Source organism: Mustela lutreola, chromosome 16 (genome assembly GCF_030435805.1).
Source record: "Mustela lutreola isolate mMusLut2 chromosome 16, mMusLut2.pri, whole genome shotgun sequence".
Taxonomy (NCBI): domain Eukaryota; kingdom Metazoa; phylum Chordata; class Mammalia; order Carnivora; family Mustelidae; genus Mustela; species Mustela lutreola.
In genome coordinates, this window is record NC_081305.1 from 51,368,036 (window position 1) to 51,384,711 (window position 16,676).

The 16,676-nt window shown below is 43.5% G+C and overlaps 2 protein-coding genes across 2 annotated transcripts in view; both read left to right on the forward strand.

The window, feature by feature from the left end:
• The window catches only part of LOC131817679 (zinc finger protein 501-like), a 202,278-nt gene that overhangs the window by 45,539 nt on the left and 140,063 nt on the right, over positions 1-16,676 (forward strand).
• LOC131818296 (cyclic AMP-dependent transcription factor ATF-4-like) lies at positions 11,262-12,608 on the forward strand. Its single transcript, XM_059152622.1, has one exon. It carries the CDS (start codon positions 11,517-11,519, stop codon positions 12,591-12,593), a length of 1,077 nt encoding a protein of 358 aa, XP_059008605.1. The 5' UTR covers positions 11,262-11,516; the 3' UTR covers positions 12,594-12,608.

Below are 16,676 nucleotides of genomic sequence, written 5' to 3' on the forward strand. Positions count from 1 at the left end.
CTCCTGAAATTCCTTGCATTAGAAATTGTAAATGTGGGTGCCTGGGTGGCTCAGTGGGTTAAGCCTCTGCCTTTGGCTCAGGTCATGATCTCAGAGTCTTGGGATCGGGTGCCACATTGGGCTCTCTGCTCTGTGGGGAGCCTGCTTTCTCCTCTTTCTCAGTCTGCCTTTCTGCCTACTTGTGATTTCTGTCAAATAAATAAAACCTTAAAAATAAAAGACTTAAAAGAAAAAAGAAATGGCAAATGTTGGGCGCCTGGGTGGCTCAGTTGTTAGGCGGCTGCCTTCCGCTCAGGTCCGGATCCCAGGGTCCTGGGATGGAGCCACGTATCGGGCTCCCTCCTCAGTGGGAAGCCTGCTTCTCCCTCTCCCACTCTCCCAGCTATGTTCCCTCTCTCCCCGTCTCCCTCTCTGTAACATAAATGAATCTTTAAAAAAAAAAAAGTTGCAAATGTTGATTCCTCTAGTTTTGAAGTTTCTGCATCATGTTTTCACCTATTTATAAAACCTTTCCAGAAATGACACTCAGGGCTAGGTCTTTAGAACACTTCTCGCCTATATCCCAGATCCTTCTCTCCCATGTCTCCAACCAGGCTTCCAGTAGGGCCATCAGTGTTTGTCACTGAATTAAAGTCCTGCGAGTGTTGAAAATACTCCTCAGTGACAGATCTGCAGGGGAAGGTGGTGAGTCCAGGTTTCCTATTGCTGCCGAGGTCTGTTCCTTGGATCTCCGTGAAGGAAAACGTCATCTAGGCCCCACCTGGATACTTTACCAGCTCTCTCTAGCCCAGAAGGAAAAAACACACACACACACACACAAATACCCATGATGGATATGAGGTCTAGAATAACTGGCAATGTTTTCGGACTGCAAATAGGTGTCAGTGTGAGTCTTGTTCTTGAGAATGTGAAAAAGATGCTCTACTTAAAATATGATGGGGGGGCTCCTGGGTGGTTCAGTGGGTTAAAGCCTCTGCCTTCAGCTCAGGTCAAGATCCCAGGGTCCTGGGATCGAGCCCCACATTGGGCTCTCTCCACGGCAGGGAGCCTGTTTCGTCCACCTCTCTCTCTCTGCCTGCTGCTCTTCCTACTTGTGATCTTTCTAAAATAAAATCTTTAAAAATATATATGATAAAGGATGCTGCTGTGACTCAGTCATTAAGCATCTGCCTTCAGCTCAGGTCATGATCCCAGGGTCCTGGGATGGAGCCCCACGTGCGTCAGGCTCCCTGCTCAGTGGGAGGCCTGCTTCTCCCTCTCCCACTCCCCCAGCTTCTGTTCCTCTCTCGCTCTCTCTATATATCAAATAAATAAATTATTATTAAAAATATGATAGGCATCTGGTGATAGGCATCTGGGTGACTCAGTTGGTTAAGTTTTGGACTCTTGATTTCTGATCTGGTTGTCATCTCAGGGTCCTAGAATGGAGCCCCATTTCTGGCTCTGTGCTCAGAGGTGAAACTGAGATGCTTTCCCCCTTTCCCCTGCCCTTCCCCCCCCTAAAATATAAATAAGTCTCTAAATAAAAATAAAAATTAAAATAAAAACTTCGCCAGTAGCCTTTCTGAAAGAGTTCCACTCCCAATATATTTCAGGAAAACCAATGGATGCCTCTTTCCATGGCAGTGGATTGGGTAGATATGCAGTATATACCTTTAAGCTCTTGGGGTTCCCTATGCTCATGGTCTACAGATGTGACAGAAAACCACTGCATGTGCAGCATCTGCCTGTATCAGTTGTAGGTGGCGGAGCTGACAAGTGAGATTAGTGTGATGGAGAAGTTAATGGTTTTTGCTGTGTCATGAGCCATAACATACCTTGTACTTTGCTAGGAGCTTCCTGTCTTTTTTTTTTTTTTTAATCTATTTATTTATAAAAGATTTTATTTCTTTATTTGACAAACAGAGATCACAAGTAAGCAGAATGAATCTTTAAAAAAAAAAGTTGCAAATGTTGATTCCTCTAGTTTTGAAGTTTCTGCATCATGTTTTCACCTATTTATAAAACCTTTATAAAGAGAGAGGGGGAAGCAGGCTCCTTGCTGAGCAGAGAGCCTGATGTGGGGCTCGATCCCAGGTCCCCAGGATCATGACCTGATCTGAAGGCAGAGGCTTTAACCCATGGAGCCACCCAGGTGCCCCTATTTATTTATTTATTTATTTTTAGTGTTCCAAGATTCATTGTTTATGCACCACACCCAGTGCTCCATGCAATACATGCCCTCCTTAATACCTACCACCAGGCTCACCCATCCCTCCTCCCCGACCCCCCCACCAAAACCCTCTGTTTGTTTCTGAGTCCACAGTCTCTCATGGTTCATCTCCCCCTCCGATTTCCCCCAACTCCCTTCTCTCCATCTCCCAATGTCCTCCGTGTTATTCCTTATGCTCCACAAGTAAGTGAAACCATATGATACTTGAATCTCTCTGCTGGACTTATTTCACTCAGCATAATCTCTTCCAGTCCCATCCATGTTGCTACAAAAGTTGGGTATTATTCGTCCTTTCTGATCAAGGCATAAGACTCCATAGTGTATATGGACCACGTCTTCCTTATCCATCCATCCTTTGAAGGGCATCTTGGTTGTCTCCACAGTTTGGCGACTGTGGCCATTGCTGCTATAAACATTTGGGTACAGATGGCCCTTCTTTTCACTACATCTGCATCTCTGGGGTAAATACCCAGTAGTGCAATTGCAGGGTCATAGGGTACTTATATTTTTAATTGCTTAAGGAGCTTCCTGTCTTCTGCTGGGTTTGGAAAATTGTGAGTGGCCAACTTGTTACATTTTAAAATGTGTGTATGGGGCACCTGGGTGGCTTAGTGGATTAAGCCGCTGCCTTCGGCTCAGGTCATGATCTCAGTGTCCTGGGATCGAGCCCCGAATCCGGCCCTCTGCTCAGCAGGGAGCCTGCTTCCCCCTCTGTCTCTGCCTGCCTCTCTGCCTACTTGTGATCTCTCTGTCAAATAAAATAAATAAAATATTTTAAAAAAATAAAATGTGTGTAATCTTGGAATTTTTATAGTCCTTGAGATTGTCCATGGACTTTATTCAAAACAAAATAGATATTTATGGGTCTGTTTCTACTCTTATTCACTTGTTTTTAGATTTGATTATATATATATATATATATATATATATATATATATATATGAATTCATATGGTATTTGTCTTTTTTTGACTTATTTCAAATAGCATAATACCTTCTGGGTCTATCCACACTGTCACAAATGTCAAGAAACAATGAAAAAAGCAGAAAGAGCCCCATAAAGACCATGAATAACCTGCTGGTTACCAGAGTGGAATGGAGAAAGATGATGGGCAAGATGAGAGGAACTGGGTAGGTACACGCATTAAATGGGCGATGCGGTTTATGGGGGGCACTTGTGATGCACACGGGGCATTGTATGGAAGTGTACAACCGCTGTGGTACTGCTGAACCAAATGCTACCTTCCATGTTAACTAACTGGAATATATACAAAAACCTTGAAAAATGTTTTGTTTTTACAGATTTAGAAAACTTTTTGTGTTAGGTAGACTGACTTGTAGCATGGCCCAAAAACACTCCTTTAGTAAGAAACTGGAATCTTATCTTTTCTTCTTTTCTGATTCCTCCCAAATTCAGAAACTCTCGGTGACCATTCATATATATATATATATATATATATATATATATAGGCCAACCTACGTATTTGCATAATTTCAGTAGGAAACTTCTGCTTATGACAAGACATGATGACAAACACTGGTTATATAACAAAAGCTTGTACTGGAAGGTCATAGCAGAGAAAGAGCTGCATAGATCCACATATGACAGACGGCTCTAAGGGACTAAGATTGACTTTATGGAGCCATTAATGCCTCCTTGGAAATAACAGCCTGATACCTTGTTTACAGAGTTCCCAGCAGCCATAATATGTCAGTAAAGAAGAACATTTTCTGGGGTGCCTGGGTGGCTCAGGGTCAAGCTTCTGCCTTCAGCTCAGGTCATGGTCTCAGGGTCCTGGGATCAAGCCCCAGGTCAGGCTCTCTGCTCAGCAGGGAGCCTGCTTACCCCTCTCTCTGTCTGCCTCTCTGCCTACTTGTGATCTCTCTCTCCATCAAATAAATAAAATCTTTTAAAATAAAAAAAAAAAAGATCATTTCCTAACAGATACAGGAACCTAGGGATATTTGGGTGACCTCAAGAAGAAAGGAGTTCACCCACCTCTGTAGGAATCACAGGCAATGTCTGGCGGCAAGTATTTGGCTTCCCTCTGGCATGGAGAGGCTATTAAAAGTTCAGCCTAGAAATTCATTATGAAACAGTCAGCAAAGCTGGTTTTAAAGAGTCTATAAATCAAATCTCTGTTCTTGGTGGAATTATGTAAATGATCAGGCCGAGTTTTCTTTCTTGAACTAGAGTTATTTTGTGATGAAATTGGTGTTTTTTTCTATGTCTGGTAAAAATGCAGGTGATTATAGAGAAAAATGTGTTTTAATAACACATCTTAGTTGATAAAATATTTTTTTAAGATTTTATTTATTTATTTGACAGAGATCACAAGTAGGCAGAGAGGCAGGCAGAGAGAGAAGAAGGGAAGCAGGCTCCCCGCTGAGCAGAGAGCTGGATTCGGGGCTCAATCCTAGGACCCTGGGATCATGACTTGAGCCAAAGGCAGAGGCTTTAACCCACTGAGCCGCCCAGGTGCCCCTATGCATAAAAAGTTTCAATAGTTTTCATATACAATGGACTAGATCTTGATTTCTTCTAGGGTTCTCCGATGTCTGGCTACAAAACGCTAAACTAGTATTTTCATTTTTCTCGCACCATTCTGATATGGAATTACGCGAGAACTAAAACTGTCCTTTTCCCTGAAGCTCTGGAAACTTAATATAAGTGACTTGATGGAGCAAAATCACCCTTACATTCATGGAGAGACAATCTTAGGGCTGTGGCTCCATGGGCCACTGCAAACATTGCCAGATGTATTTGAACTATAAGCCAGGAAGATCTGTCCGGTGGTCGCTACCTGTCCTCTATCTCAGGATACTTCAAGTCTGACATCTGACCGGATGTCTGGTCAACTGCTACCCTTAGAAGACAGAAACTGGCTTAACATTTGCTCTAATCATTAAGCGTAAATACTTCATTAATTACATTACTTGTGCCACAGGGCTAACTTTGAAAATACACCTGCATCACTGCCTCCTGAAATGACTTTGACTCTACTGACCTATTTATTGTCAGGCCCAAAATGCTGGATCAGTGACAGGAAACAATTTATCAGGTGAAATTTTAATGTATGAGACTCATAAGGAAGTTTCAGGTAGGGAACTGAAGGGATTCTAGACAGCCGGTCCATGCCCCCAGTGCCTGAATGTGCTGCTTTGTCCTGGAGGTAACTTGAGTTCAAGGCACTTGAGAACCTGCAGCCTCAAGAAAGCTTTTCCCTGCTCTCTTAACCACACAATGGAATCTAAATTGGGGCTCTTTCTCAGAACAAGGGTTAGTCACAGAGACCAAGTTTATCTCCATGACCCAACTGTAAGGTAGGACAAATATCCAGTTACCAAATATGTGCTCTTCTTATCACCCTGTGAGGGGTTTTCCTTTCCTCAGAAGCTCCAGGCCCTGACCCGTTTGTCTTAGTTCAGGATGACATTTGTACCTCATCTTGCTTGACAGTCTTTGGAATTTCCAAGTCTCTGCAGACTCCCTATATGTACACTGATTTAATATGATTTTTTTCTTGTTAATCTGCTCATGTCATTGTGATTCTTAGTCTAGCTAGAAGGATCTTTGAGGTGACAAGAATTCCTGTTCTCTGATAGAGGATTTGATTTTCTTTTTTTTAAGATTTTATTTTATTTATTTGTCATAGAGAGAGAAGCGAGAGCAAGCACAGGCAGACAGAGTGGCAGGCAGAGGCAGAGGGAGAAGCAGGCTCCCTGCCAAGCAAGGAGCCTGATGTGGGACTCGATCCCAGGATGCTGGGATCATGACCTGAGCTGAAGGCAGCCGCTTAACCAACTGAGCCACCCAGGCGTCCCGAGGATTTGATTTTAATGCCTCATTTCCTGACATCCTATTTAAGGTATATAAAGAGGGATGCCTGGGTGGCTCAGTGGGTTAAGCCTCTGCCTTCGGCTTAGGTCATGATCTTAGGGTCCTGGGATCGAGTTCTGCATCGGGCTCTCTGCTCAGTGGGGAGCCTGCTTCCCCCTCTCCCTCTGCCTGCTGCTCTGTTTCCTTGTGCTCTCTCTCTCTCTGTCAAATAAATAAATAAAATCTTAAAAAAAAAATTATGTGAAGAAGGTGGAATAGTAGGAAATACTTCTGCAGGAGTTGAGATTTTTGACCTCTGCTGTTGTCACTGTCTCTCAAGGTTCCTTAGTTGTTTCCTGCGTGGTTGCTGTTTTGTCAGTGGTTCCTTAATGCTTCTCAATCCCAGTCAAAATATGTGTCCCACTTAGTTTGTTTACATTAATAGTTTTCTCTCGCATGGTAGGTACCTAATTATACAAATTATGTATTTCCAATGTTTCTTATTTAGGCCACTTGAGCATTAAAATCATCCTTAGTATTGTTTTCATTTCATTTAGACACTTGGAAACAGGTCACCAATGTGTATTGAACATGAATCATACCAGATTGTTGGAAGATGTTTCTCTATCACTTCTTTCATGGTGTGATGGTTACTTTCCATCCTCGTGGGTTGAAATGCTCAGCACTACCTCAGGGGAGTTAGCTGTGACTGAATGTGCTGATTAGAGTCCTCTTGCTCCTTCTGGTGTCACTGGAGATGGTTGATTATATTTTGTGCTGGTTTTCTCTGGAGTCATAAATTCAGAGCACTTAGTATGCTAAGTGGGTGAGTTTTCTATGCTTCCCCGGATGGAGCATCTAAATTATTTGTACTGTGAATGTCATCCCTGGGCCATGGCTGATGGGTGCTGAAGGTGAGTCTGCCAGGTTCTACTAAGAAGAGCTAAGGTCCTTTGTCTTTGGATTTATTCAGAATCTCCTCTACAGAATGCATCAAGCCTTTAAATGGGCTGCATTGTGAAGAATTTTAAATTTCTAAGAGGCAGATGCATCTGGGCCTGTAATCTGTGCTTCTCCTGACCATAAAGCATATTGTGGCCATGCGGTATTACAAGACGAAGTCATCGTCCTTTAGTCAAGTCATAACTGAACTACAGCTAATTTTGTAATGTGCAGCCTATTAGGCTATAAGTGGGGAGCTAGATCAGAAACAGTTTCTCATGGCTAGCTAAAAAACAATTTAAACATGGACACTTGGGTGGCTTGTTGTGTTTTCAGGGTCCTGTGACTGACTCCTGGTAGAGTTCATGCTGGGCATGGAGCCTGCTTAAGTTTCTCTCTCCCTCTTCCCCTACCCAACCCCCCCCCCCCCACAATCTGTCTCTCTGTCTCTGTCTTTCTCTTTTAAACACACACACACTCAACAACAAAACCCACCAAGCCTCTCAGATTCCATAGCCTACTATAACTAGTAGAGGACCAGTCAGTCCTCACCAAAATGAGTTTATGATCAAACTCCACCCACACAAAAAGAAATTTCTCTGCTGTTATCATATACTAAGTTATTTATCAAGAGAGATCTTCCCAGCCAGAAGCCTTACTTCTCCCACTGCAAAATGAAAGCACCATATTCAGGAGTCATTTCACATTTTCCTTCACAGTTTTCTTAAAGCTAAGTTTTTGATATGCACAGTCCTTTTAAACCTTTCTGTTGTTGTTCATTACAGTTTAATTCTATTTTTTATACCTTTAAAACAGAACAAATACTTTTAATGTTATTTTTGCTTACATATATATTTGTAGGTTGAGACCAACTGTGCAAAGTCTCAGGCAGGTGATATTTGTGATATGTCTGTATTGTCACAGAAAATAATCAGATTGGCAAGAGACCAAGAGACACTCAGAGTAGTAGGAGAACTTGAATTTATTTTATGCTGGTGGACCCAGACGAGCTAGTGCTTAAAGCTCTGGGTCCTACGTAGTGGGATTACAGAGTTTTTATCAGGGGGTGTAGGGGGTCCTCCAAGGGCTATGCTAGCTGCTGGGAGGTACATTTAAACTGGGGGAGTGGGAGGTTGCTCTAGGCTCTTATGGCAGTGGAGGGGGCTTGTGGTGGGAAGTCTGTTTACAGAAGCAGAAAGAGCTGGTTATCTCTTGCTCCTTAGTGGGACTTCTAGTTATCTCTTGCTCTATCTACTGGGGTCTGCTGGCCTGGGGCTGCCCTGGGTGAACCTGCTCTGGCTGATTTTCCTCTTCATCCCCCCCTTTCAATGACTTTTTAAACTTAGAATGGACATCGATAATTTCCATTGGATTTTTGTTGATCTAGAGACCTGTATTGAGTTACCAATAATTGCAATTTAATTGATTCCAACTGAGAGCTGATGAATAGGGTGATAAGATTAATAATACGTGGACTGAACAGGAGTACCAACAGGAGCATGCAGAGAGGGCTGGCTAAAGGAAAGAGCCGCACAGCCCAGCCCCATACATCATACCAATTGCCCCAAGGATTTGCTAATTCTTGTCTCCTGTGTGCAGTCTGATCTTGTAGTCATTGGATCATGTCTCTGACTAACTCTGACTGGTTCATGTAGAAACAACATTTCTGATTTGGGAAGAGGCAGAGTTCCCCCCCTTTTTGGCAGTGAGCAGGTCTTAGCCCCTTTGATTCTGTAGTACCCCTGCTTCTAAGGAGTAAATCTGATCTTATATGGTAATCACAGACTTAGCCACCTGCTCCATATCTTCTGCAAGATTTTCTGACAGCTTCTTGTAATAATAGGATGAGGCCATTCCTCCTATCCTTATGCCCACAGCTATCATTATGCCTAATCCAACCAAAAGTGGGATGGTTTGGATGACCCTCTTGGACAATACGTATGCCAACAAGGGAATGGAGAGGGATTGATTTTTGTGGACTATATCTACCTGTGGAGTAGGAAGCATCCATGGACATGGCCCTCTCTGGTTAGCTGGTAAACATTGATGGATATATCTTCCACATGTGAAAAGAGTGCCAGGTTCTGCAGTGCACCATGATGTGGTGGACATGTGCCCATCAAGTTAAGGGCAATTATGTGTGGGTTTGGAGACATTGGGTGTCAGATAGAACTCCTACCAAGGGTTGGTTGTGTTGAGTAAATGGTGGCCCTCTTCTATCACATCACATGCTTGAGGGTCTAAAGTGAGAGGCCCTCCATTGGGAGGAAACCTTAGTAGGGGTTGATCAGGGTCAGCTTTCCAGCAGGTTGGACTGTTTTCTTCGGGGCATCTTGGATCCCTATAGCCCCAGTGTAGCTAGCCTGGGCTTAATGCTTCCTGTCATGAGTTTCTTTCCTTTATTGTAACAAAGAGTGATCTCCCTCAGGTTACAACATTGTCTTGGCATGCTAGAGTGTACCAAAGTACAAGAACAGGGGGACCATGGGCTTGGTGTTACCTGTTCTGGGTTGGGAATGGCTGTAGGTAGAGCAAGAGTAGGAGCTCAGGTAGGGACCTCCTGGATAGGAGTGGGGAGAGACCGTGAAGGAGACAGGGTAGGTCTACCCTATAGCCATGGTGTATAGGGCTGCATAACAGTTAGGTCATCAATCCACTGGGCTACCAGACACGTAGAATACACTCTCATGTTGACAGAGTTTTGGGTGTGCTGTAGCACATGCATCAAGGCCATTGGACCAAGAGGGCTGCTGGTAATCCTAGCATGTATGTGGTGGGTGGTGGGTGGTGGGTGGTGGGTGGTGGGTGCCCCCAGCATCCTTACAGCCTGCAGCTGGTGGCATTGACTGCCCTCAGTCATGTCGTCATCTAGGTAGCCCGAGCTTAGTTCTATAATTGAAAGCCACAGCATCAGCATTAGGGGATTCATTTTAAAGTGGGACTGGGGGGGCACCTGGGTGACTCAGTGAGTTAAGTCTCTGCCTTTAACTCAGGTCATAATCTCAGGGTCCTGGGATCGAGCCACACATCAGGCTCTCTGCTCAGTGGGAAGCCTGCTTCTCCCTCTCTCGGTCTGCATCTCTGCCTACTTGTGATCTCTCTATCTCTGTCAAATAAATAAAATCTTTTAAAAAAAACCAAACCTAGTTTCTTGCATTTACTGGATGTTTGGCAAAGTACTCTCATAAAAGAAAAAAATATGTTTGGTCTCATAAGTTATTTCGGTGTGTGTTTTTGTTTGTATTAACTTATACAGATTGTTATAATGCTCTCTAGTGACTAGTAAGTGTTTAAAAAGGATTGTTGTTGCCATTCTTCATAGTCTAGTAGCACCTATAATTGTCATAAAATCATTCCCTCTGAACTTGCCAAATAAGAGTATTTTGGGGGGCACCTGGGTGGCTCAGTGGGTTAAAGCCTCTGCCTTCGGCTCAGGTCATGATCCCAGAGTCCTGGGATTGAGCCCCACATTGGGCTGTCTGTTCAGCAGGGAGCCTGCTTCCTCTTCTCTCTCTCTCTGCCTGCCTCTCTGCCTACTTGTGATCTCCATCTGTCAAATAAATAAATAAAATCTTAAAAAAAAAAAAAGAGTATTTTGGGAAACTGTTTTCTAGAATTCTATAATGTCCTCTCTTCTCTACTGAGGATAATGCTGTGTTGAAAAATAATCCAACGGGGTTTACTGGGTGGCTCAGTGGGTTAAGCCTCTGCCTTTGGCTCAGATACTGATCTCAGGTTCCTGGGATCATGCCCTGGGAGCCTGCTTCCCTCCCCACTCTCTCTGTCTGCCTCTTTGCCTACTTGTGATATCTCTCTCTCTCTCTGTCTCTCTGTGTCAAATATAATACATAAAAATCTTTTAAAAAGAAAAGTAATCCAGCAAAATGCATATTCCTATTTTTAAACTAGATGAGTCTCACTCTATCTGAGCCAGATCCTGGAGTCAAGGAGCCCTGGGATCTGGAGAGAAAGCGTCTTACACTCCAGTGGGTAGGAAGAGTAAAGCAGGTGACACAGGGGAGGTGCGAAGGTCAAGCAGGAGACCACACCTTAACATGGGATTTGGGAAGTGCTACTTGAAATAATGTTCTCAAAATGTAACTGAATTGCAGTATAACTAATGCCCAAATGTGTATTTTACATAGCAGTGATATTCAGGATATTTTACAACAATCATGGTCTTTCTCTATTCAGAGATGTTTGTTGTTGCTTCTGAAGGGAGACTACGACCTTGGCATTCTGTTTTAAAGTGGAACTCTTTTTAAAAGATGTACTTATGCATTTTCTTTTTCTCCCGCCCTCCTATGTAGATCTTTTCCGCAAGTGCGTGCCTTCCCTCCTCCAATCCCCGCAGGGTCCTCGGCCGCGGTGGCGTATTAGAGGCAGCAGTGCCTGCGGCAGCATTGGCCTTTGCAGCTGCGGCAGCAGCACCAGGCTCTGCAGCGGCACCCCCCAGCGGCTTAAGCCATGGCGCTTCTGACGGCATTCAGCAGCAGCGTTGCAGTAACCGACAAAGACATCTTCGAATTAAGCACATTCCTCGATGCCAGTAAAGTCCCGCGACATGGCCGAGATGAGTTTCCTGAGCAGCGAGGTGTTGGTGGGGGACTTGATGTCCCCCTTCGACCAGTCGGGTTTGGGGGCTGAGGAAGGCCTAGGTCTCTTAGACGACTACCTGGAGGTGGCCAAGCACTTCAAACCTCATGGGTTCTCCAGCGACAAGGCTAAGGCGGGCTCCTGGGAATGGCAGGCTGTGGATGGGTTGGTCAGTGCCTCAGACAACGGCAAGGAGGATGCCTTCTCCGGGACAGATTGGATGGTGGAGAAAATGGATCTGAAGGAGTTTGATTTTGATTCTCTGTTCAGTATAGATGACCTGGAAACCATGCCAGATGAGCTTTTGGCCACGTTGGATGACACGTGTGATCTCTTCCACCCCTTAGTCCAGGAGACAAATAAGGAGCCCCCCCAGACGGTGAACCCAATTGGCCATCTTCCAGAAAGTTTACCCAAAACAGACCAGATTGCCCCCTTTACCTTCCTGCAATCACTTCCTCTATCCCCAGGGGCGCTGTGCTCCACTCCAGATCATTCCTTTAGTTTAGAGCTGGGCAGTGAAGTGGATATTTCTGAAGGAGATAGAAAGTCAGACTCTACTGCTTACATTACCATGATCCCTCAGTGCATCAAGGAGGAGCATGCCCCCTCAGATAATGATAGCGGCATCTGTATGAGTCCTGAGTCCTATCTGGGGTCCCCACAGCATAGCCCCTCTACCTCCAGGGGCTCTCCAAATAGGAGCTTGCTGTCTCCAGGTTTCCTCTGTGGTTCTGCCCGCCCCAAACCCTATGATCCTCCTGGAGAGAAGACAGCAGCAAAAGTAAAGGTTGAGAAACTAGATAAGAAGCTGAAAAAAATGGAGCAGAACAAGACAGCAGCCACTAGGTACCGCCAGAAGAAGAGGGCAGAGCAGGAGGCCCTCATTGGCGAGTGCAAAGAGCTGGAAAAGAAGAATGAGGCTCTGAAAGAGCGGGCAGAGTCTTTAGCCAAGGATATCCAGTATCTGAAAGATTTGATAGAAGAGGTCCGAAAGGCAAGGGAGAAGAAAAGGGTCCCCTAGTTGGGGTAGTCAGGAGTGTGTGCTTGCTCTGAAGCTGTGTCGTAATAAATTATTGTGTAGTGAAAGAAAAAAAAAAAGATGTACTTATTTATTTTAGAGTGAGAACAGGGGTGGGTAGGGTGGAAGGTCAGAGGGAGGGGAAGAGAGAGTCTTAAGCGGACAGTGCACTGAGTGCAGAGCTGGACATGGGGCCCAGTCTCAGGACCCTGAGATCCCAACCTGAGCTGAAACCAAAAGTCAGGCACTTAACTGACTGGATGCCCCTGAGACTCTCTTTAAAAATTCTCTAATGTGGGGCACCTGGGTGGCTCAGTCGTTGATCATCTGCCTTTGGCTCAGGTCATGAACTCAGGGTCCTGGGATTGAGCCCCACATTAGACTCTCTGCTCAGCGAGGAGCCTGCTCCTTCCTCTCCCACTCCCTCTCCCCCTGCTTGCGTTCCCTCTCTCTCGCTGTGTCTCTCTGTCAAATAAATAAATAAAACCTTTTTTAAAAACCCTCTAATGTTATTTAAATGCTTATCCATAAAATTTTTATTAGAGCATTTTAATAACTGACCATAATTTTCTGAGAAATTTGTGCCATATAACATATGCTAGTGCTTTAAATGTGTGCTTTTTCTCAGTGTCCAATCTGTTTAAAATGATAACTATATGGAAGGATCCTTTTTTTTTTTTTAATATTTTATTTATTTATTTGACAGACAGAGATCACAAGTAGGCAGAGAGGCAGGCAGAGAGAGAAGAGGAAGCAGGCTCCCCGCTGAGCAGAGAGCCCGATGTGGGACTCGATCCCAGGACCCTGAGATCATGACCTGAGCCGAAAGCAGAGGCTTTAACCCACTGAGCCACCCAGGTGCCCCTGGAAGGATCCTTTTATGATGGAATATTTGTTTCAGAATTTTTTCAGTGAAAATTTCCTTTTTTATTTTATTTATTTATTTGACAGCAAGATAGAGATCCCAAGTAGGCAGACAGAGAGGGGGAAGCAGACTCCCCGCTGAGCAGAGAGCCCGATGCAGGGCTCGATCCCAGGACCCTGAGATCATGACCTGAGCCAAAGGCAGAGACTTAATCCACTGAGTCACCCAGGTGCCCCTCTTATTCTTGTTTTACAACTCAATAAAAAAAACTTCATTTTTAATGATAGTTCCCACAGCATTAATGAATTGTGTTTTTTTAATCTGTGTTTTATAGTTTTATTATTTTTAAAGATTTTATTTACTAATTTGTTAGAGAGAGAGAGCATGACCACAGGCAGATAGAGAGGTAGGCAGAGGTAGAGGGAGAAGCAGGCTCCCTGCCGAACAAGGAGCCTGATGTGGGACTCAAACCCAGGACACTGGAATCATGACCTGAGCCGAAGGCAGCCGCTTAACCAACTGAGCCACTCAGGCGTCCCTATGTTTTATAGTTTTAGATAACCCTTTTCAACTCAGGACTTGGAAGACAGTGTAGGGTTTAGTTCAAATATGAATCAGCCATATGTCCATTGCCAATAAAATTATGTGCATATTTGTATAAATATTACCCATACACTGTTGGTTCATGACTTAGACTTCCTTATCTTGGTTAGTTGTCAGTGATTGTTTTATACTGTTGATCCTGGGTGGGCTGTGATATGGAATTAATGTCATCCTCTATTTGTGGATGAATTCATATTCTCTTTGAGAGAGAAATACCTTTTCAACTGAAGGTAATTTTTAAAATCTCCTATCTCTGTATCAGTTTTAGGGGTCCAAATTTATTCTTAAGTGTCATCAAAATTAAATGCCATGAGGGACGCTTGGATGGCTTAGTCAGTTAAGTGTCTGACTCTTGGTTTGGGCTCAGGTCATGATCTCAGGCTTGTGGGATTGAGCCCCACGTCCCACTGAGTGATCAGCATGGAATCTGTCTGTGCCTCTCCCTCTGCTCTTCTGCCATTCACACTCCCTCTCTTTCTAAAAAATAAATAAAATCTTAAAAATATATATATGCCATGAAATTTACCATTTTAACCATTTTTTTTCCATTTTAGTCATTTTTAACTAAAGTGTTAAAGGTATTTACATGATTGGAAAACCAATCTCTGGAGTTTTCTCGTCCTGCAAAACTGAAACTTAATGCTTGTTAAGTGGCCACTTTCACATTTTTCTCTAAGCCCCTGGCATTCTCTGTTTCTCCTTCCTTGTTTCCTTCCTTCCTTCCTTCCTCCTGCTGTTTGTGACATCAGTCAGTCACTTAAGTGAAATCATAGTGTATCTGTTTCTGTGACTCCTTTATTTCACTTTACAAAACACCATCCCGTTTTAACCACATTGTATAAGGCAACAAGATGTGTCTTTCTTTTCAAGGCTGAATTATTCTGGTAAATATATATGCTATGTTTTTTTTATGTATTCAGGAACATTTCTGTTGCTGTCACTTATTGGCTTTTTGAGTAACGCTGCTGTGAATCTGCTTGTGCAAATATCTCTTGCAGATCCTGCTTTGAATTCTTTTGGCTATATACTGTCAAGTGGGATGGCTGAGTCATATGATAATATGATTTTAAAAGCACTGAGGAAACTCCTTTCCATTTTCCATAGTGATTGTTCCATTTGCATTTCCTCTAGCAGTGCATAATGGTTCCAGTGTCTCATCCTTCCGACACATGTAGGTGTTTTTCTTCTTGTTTCATAGTGAGATCTGAACAGGTGTGAGGTGATGACTCACTGTTTGATTTGTGTTTCTCTAATGAATAGTGATTTTGAGCATCTTTTGTATGCTTGTCCATTTGTATATCTTCCTTGTATTGTGCCCACTGAAAACTTCGTCCAGTTCTTAATAATGCTGGTTGCTGTTTGGTTGTCACTGCAAAAGTTCTTTCTATATTCTAGATGTTAAATACTTAATATCTAGAGGCTCTGCAAAAAATGTCCATGCATTTTTCAGGTTGCCTTTTCACTCCACTGACTGTTAGAATTACTTTCTCTGGGGACACCTGGGTGGCTCAGGACATGATCTCAGGGTCCTGGGATCAAGCCCCACATCTGGCTCCCTCCGAGGTGGGAAGTCTGCTTCTCCCTCTGCCTTTCCCCTTGGCTTATGCTCTCTCTTTTTCTCTCTCTCTCTCCATCTCTCAAATAAATAAATCTTGAAAACAAAAACCAACGAACATGAGAGTCTTTTCTGGTTTGCCTCCCTCTCTATTTTCATCTATTTTTTTCCTTCTATTCCCCTTCGTTCATCTGTTTTATTTCTTAAAGTCCACATATGAGTGAAATCATATGGTATTTGTCTTTTTTTTTTTTTTTTTTAAAGATTTTATTTATTTATTTGACAGAGACCACAAGCAGGCAGAGGCAGGCAGAGAGAGAGGAGGAAGCAGGCTCCCTGCCAAGCAGAGAGCCTGATGTGGGGCTTGATCCCAAGACCCTGGGATCATGACCTGAGCTGAAAGCAGAGGCTTTAACCCACTGAGCCACCCAGGTGCCCCCATATGGTATTTGTCTTAATGACTTATTTTCCCTAGCATAATACCCTCTAGTTCCATCCACATTGTTGCAAATGCAAAGATTTCATTCTTTTTGATGGCCAAGTAATATGTATGTATACATAGTTATACATATACCACATATTCTTTATCCATTCATCTACTGATGGGACACCTGTGTTCTTTCCATAGTTTGGCTCTTATGAACATTGCTGCTATACACATTGGGGTGCGTGTGCCCCTTCAAATCACTGCTTGTATTCTTTAGATAAATACCTAGCAGTACAATTGCTGGGTCGTAGGGTAGCTCTATTTTCAGCTTTTTGAGGAACCTCCATACTGTTTTCCAGAGTGGCTGCACCAGCTTGCATTCCCACCAACAGTGTAGGAGTGTTACCCTTTCTTTGCAACCTCGCCAACATCTGTGGTTTCCTGACTTGTTAATTTTTGCCATTCTAATTGGTGTGAGATGATATCTCATTTTAGTTTTGATTTGTATTTTCCTGATGCCGAGGGATATTATGCATTTTTTCATGTGTGTGATGGCCATTTGTATGTCTTCTTTGGAGAAATGTCTGTTCTTGTTTTCTGCCCATTTCTTGACTGGGATATTTGGTTTTTGGGTGA

Bases quoted from the DNA above. Each gene is read 5' to 3' on its own strand.
- LOC131818296 (XM_059152622.1), top strand. From the start codon at position 11,517: ATGCCAGTAAAGTCCCGCGACATGGCCGAGATGAGTTTCCTGAGCAGC.